General features: G+C 43.7%; 1 protein-coding gene across 2 annotated transcripts in view; it reads right to left on the bottom strand.

Annotated features, from left to right (window-relative positions):
* Positions 1 to 576: 576 nt before the first annotated feature.
* klf12b (Kruppel like factor 12b) overlaps positions 577 to 4755 on the bottom strand; it is a 40648-nt gene continuing 36469 nt past the window's right edge. For both annotated transcript variants that reach the window (XM_084452199.1, XM_084452200.1), the window contains exons 4-5: positions 4545 to 4702; positions 577 to 4247 (exon numbers count right to left, since the gene is read on the bottom strand). In XM_084452199.1, coding sequence (XP_084308325.1) covers positions 4066 to 4247; positions 4545 to 4702 — 340 coding nt within the window. In that variant the 3' untranslated portion in view covers positions 577 to 4065. The remainder of the gene's footprint in view (positions 4248 to 4544; positions 4703 to 4755) is intronic.

The following is a 4755-nucleotide window of genomic DNA, read 5'->3' as shown; positions in this document are numbered from 1 at the left end:
CAGAGTGGGGCGGGAGAGAACGTACGACACACCTGTTTACACATAGAATCAGAATCACCATCAGAATCATAAGAGTAATAAGTGTAATCAGAAGTTGAGTAATAAGTGTAATCTTCGGAATTGAAGGCATGCAAATGTGAAAAAACAAAAATGGGGTACATTTGATATGATGTTGATAATTACCAAGACCAATATGTTTACACTTTTGCTGTGCTCTTGTTCGAAATAAAAATGGCTCGGCAAGAATTTTGTACTGTATCAGTGTAAGGTTGACTGTTCTATTTATATGGTCACTGGTTCAGCCATGGGGAAGAGGAATCAAACACATGAATTTAAATTATTTGTCAAATAAAACCAAAAGGAGCGATCATAGATCATATTTGATCATTTGCACATGGACTGAATTTAAAAAATAAAAAAAAACAGTTTTAGCATTATCAATAGCGCCATTTCACTGTATATCAAATTAGATAAATGAAGGTCTCTGAAAAAGACTTTACATGTATAAATGTATTTTCTGGTATCTAATAATCATCAAAAGCCCTATTTTTCCAATGTATTTACAGCCTGTAGAACTGAGGTTCATTTACCTTTTATTTCCACTATCACATATATTACAACATTTCAAAAGATCATTTTTACAGAAAATAGTTATATGCAAAGATGAAGTGCCCCTCAATTCATAAATGTTTCAAAGTACTGTATATGAATAATAAAATATGTCAAAGATTATTGTGTATAAATGGACTTGACATCTGAAATAAACTCATTTGAAAATCATACTTCATAACAAACAAGGTGCTGGTGATATGCTTAAGCCAAATAGGCAATACAACTGGGCATATTCACATGTACACAAGCAACATACATAACAACATAATATGATTTATATTATAATACTTCTGAATACCAAAGGAGAGAGAGGGAGTATTTCATTTCTTGACGTTTTAACTAAATCAACCTTTTCTGAGGTAAAGACTTGGGAGGGGGCTGAGAGGAACAGGGGATCTCTGTGTGTGTGTTGTGTGTGTGTGTGTGTGTGTGTGTGTGTGTGTGTGTGTGTGTGTGTGTGTGTGTGTGTGTGTGTGTGTGTGTGTGTGTGTGGAGGAAGGGGATGGGGGGGTGGGGGGTTCTAGGCTTTCTGATGAAATATATTGATCAACAACATGATATACTGGCCTTGTAAAAGTGCTCCTGACCCTGTAGACCTTTAGATATCAGCATATTATATTTGTTGTGTGTGAGGTTATAATTTCAATCCCAAATTGTGCTTTAGTATATAATAAATGACAATAATAAATGTACTCAGGTCAGCTGTATGTCACATTTGATTGGAAATACAATCATTTTAATTCTGCTCTGATAGGTAATGTTGATCGTATTGCTCTGTCTCAATACCGAAGAACTGTTTATGTAGTGTGTTTTCATTACCACAGACATATCTCCATGGAGATATTGACAATCCTGCAAAGCAAACTGGCAAAATAAACGGCCCTCAATTGCTGATTTGAAACTCTTGTCAGAGCTGTCTGTCAAGCATAAGTGGTTTCTGTCATGGCTGTAAGTAAATTAAATCTGAGTCGTTTGTTATCTCTGAAAACCTCTGTGGGAAAACAAGTCCCACAAGAGGGCTGAGGACTGTAAATCGTACTGTACCTCTGATCATCTCTACTACTGCATGGCCCTGATCTAAATTTTTTTTTTTTTTTAAAAGCCTCAACACAAGGACTGTGATATTATAATGATAAATGAGACAGAGGAACAGTAATACCATTGATTGCCTTTTATGACGTTTGCCTGACGCACTGTTTTGTATGAGTTGGTGTTACCAAGAAAAGACACGGCTTGCTCAATCAGGCGAGCCCAATACTGATAGAAGGCAGGCGTTCTCTGTGTTCTGTGTGTAGAAAAGCTAAAAAGGTATTTTTCTATATTCTGGCAGACATTAGTAACTGTTATCAACGTTAAATGCTTTACTTATGTGGAGGGGGTGACCCAATTTAGTGATATGAGGGGACAACCTTGTGCTGTACCTACAGTAAAAACCCAGTACAAATATAGAGGACTCTGAAGAGGAGCTAGGAGGTGGCACCGGTAGTAACAAGTCCATGGTTTGAGGGCCTTCTTGGGGCGTGACATCAGACAGCAGAACCGAGGGGCAAGGTCTCTCCTCTCCCTTCCTCTCTCCTCACCAGCCTGTTCTGTGTGTATTGCTCTCCGCAAACTGTTAACAGTTGACTGCGTTAGACCGCTGAGCTAAAGAGGAAGTGGGACAGTTCTGTGGTAGCTTCCACAGTACTCCGAAACCATTCCCTTTCACCGGCGTGAGCAGGGAGAAAGGAATGTGCTCACACTCAGAGCCAGCACAAACTGGGACTACAGGATGGTTTCCCAGACACAGGCCAAATCTGGTCTGTGACTTAAGACTCATTTCTAGACGAGGCTTCACCTGTGTCTGGAGAACTCAGCTTTAGGTGTGCAGTTCCCATTCTTCCGTCATCGTCTCCAGCACCTTAGCAGAACCGTGCCATGTGCGCGGTAGGTACCTACAGACCTATGTGATATGTGAAGAACTGGAATCCTCACACAAGCCGTTATTCTGTAAGGTGCCAATGTTTTTTTCACATACCGGATATGTTCAAATGATTGTATGAAAGTTCAATGTACATTTGGGGCTCACCTTCTGTTAAATGTATCAAAGCAGGCAAAAACAGCAAGATATAATAAACAAAGAACCCAAAAATTGCCATATTGAAACTATATTTACCCAAGAAGATTGCACTTTACTGATTGCTAATCACAGCACAAAATGCACCAATGTTTTTTTTTTTTTTTGTTTTTTGTTTTTTGTTTTGAAAGAAACAAATTTCCAAGAGGCTCGAGAAGATGGATAGTCATGATGGGATCTGGTCCTAAATGAGTCAGGTGGTGCGGAACTGCTAATACAATCAATCTGATGCAAAACCAACCAAACATGGAAAGCAAACCTGTACTGACGGGCCTGGGTTGTGTCATATGCGTCAATGTGCTCGTGAGGTGAGCTTGGTTCCTGGCGCTTCGTTCCTGTTGTGGGCGTATGCTTCAATCTCATTCGCTGCTTTGTTGGCCTTGGGCGTGGGTGTAATTTCAACCTTCTTATAGCCCCTCTGTCACTAGCCTGTTGGGGGTGGTTGTGGCATCTACTTCAGCCTCTACCCCAGCTCCTACCCCAACCTCCGGCCTCTATCTCAGCCTCTACCCCAGCTCCTACCCCAACCTCCGGCCTCTGCTTCAGCCTCTACCCCAGCTCCTACCCCAACCTCCAGCGCTCCCGGGCCCAACTTTGACTGTGTGGCGCCCTCTGCTGGCCACCATCTTGATGCAGGGGGAAGAGCTGTGAGCTAGGGATAGATTGAGGGAGGGAACTGTGCAACAACACTGTCCAGGATCCGGACCGGGCCTGGTATATGTCCGTTTCTGTGGTCCTATCCAAGTACCGCTCTGTTATATGTCTGTTTCTGTGGTCCTATCCAGACGGGTTCTGGCTCGGTTCCTAAAAATGTTCCACACGGCTAAATCCATTCTATCAGAGGTCTTTCACATTATGAACACGAGAAAAGCAGCCTTTTTGAAACATCAACCAAAAACAACGAAGATACCAAGAGGAAACTGATGTGATTTTGGGTTCAGTCGAAAAGCGAAGTGTACAACTCCTTTTTTTTTTTTTTTTATAAATCTAGATGAAACATTTAATAAGAACAGTGCTGGAAATGTTTCCATTAAAAACTCCAAAACGACCACAGAGTCTCCGGTCTGCTCCTCCCCTGTGGGCGGCGAGGATCCAGACCCCGCCCTGTTTCTGCTCCGCGGACACGCCCCCCGTGCACCTCCCTCCTCTTCCTCTCTCAGAGACGAGAGTGTGTGTCCAGGCCAGCTGAACGACATTCAGGGAGAGACCCTGCCTCTCCCGGCTGTTTGTGTACGTATGTGTACTGTATGGCTCCGTCTGTGTGTAATGTACTGTATCTGTGTGTGTGTGTGTGTGTGTGTGTGTGTGTGTGTGAGAGAGGCCTCTCTCTGCGAGGCTCACACCAGCATGTGTCTCCGTCGGTGCAGGGCCAGGTGGTCCGATCGGGAGAAGGAGCGGTCGCAGTCCGCACACTTGAAGGGTTTGACGCCGGTGTGTTTCCTGTAGTGCCTCGTCAGCTCGTCGGAGCGGGCGAACTTCCACGTACAGCCGTCCCAGGTGCATTTATATGGCTTCTCACCTGGACAGGTAACCCACCCCCCCCACACACACACACACACACACACACATACACACACACATACAGTCAGCGACACCACAAACAGGTATCGGACCATTGTGGGTGTTTAATGGTTACATGTCTATCTGATCACACCTGATATACTTTTGAGCAAATTTCTGAATTGTATTACTGTTTTTATGATGGGGCTAGCTTGCAAGGGTGTTTAATTAAAGTTACATCAGCCAAACAAACACAGACACAAAAAGAGAGAGGGGAGACACACACACGAACACACACACACACACTCTGACCGACCTGTGTGTGTCCTCCGGTGTGCTTTTAGATGGGAGCTCTTGGTGTAGACCTTATTGCAGCCCTCAAAGTCACACCTGTGGATGCGTCTCTTCTTAGAGTCGGGCGACTCCGACCTCCGGGGGCGCCGTATGCTCTCAATACTGAACGGTGACATGGAGCTGCAACAGGAGAGGAAGACTCGGTTACGGCTAGTTTTACATGAGAGGAAACT

This window comes from Borostomias antarcticus (assembly GCF_949987555.1).
Source record: "Borostomias antarcticus genome assembly, chromosome: 17".
Taxonomy (NCBI): Eukaryota; Metazoa; Chordata; class Actinopteri; order Stomiiformes; family Stomiidae; genus Borostomias; species Borostomias antarcticus.
This window is presented reverse-complemented; position numbering and strand designations above follow the sequence as displayed.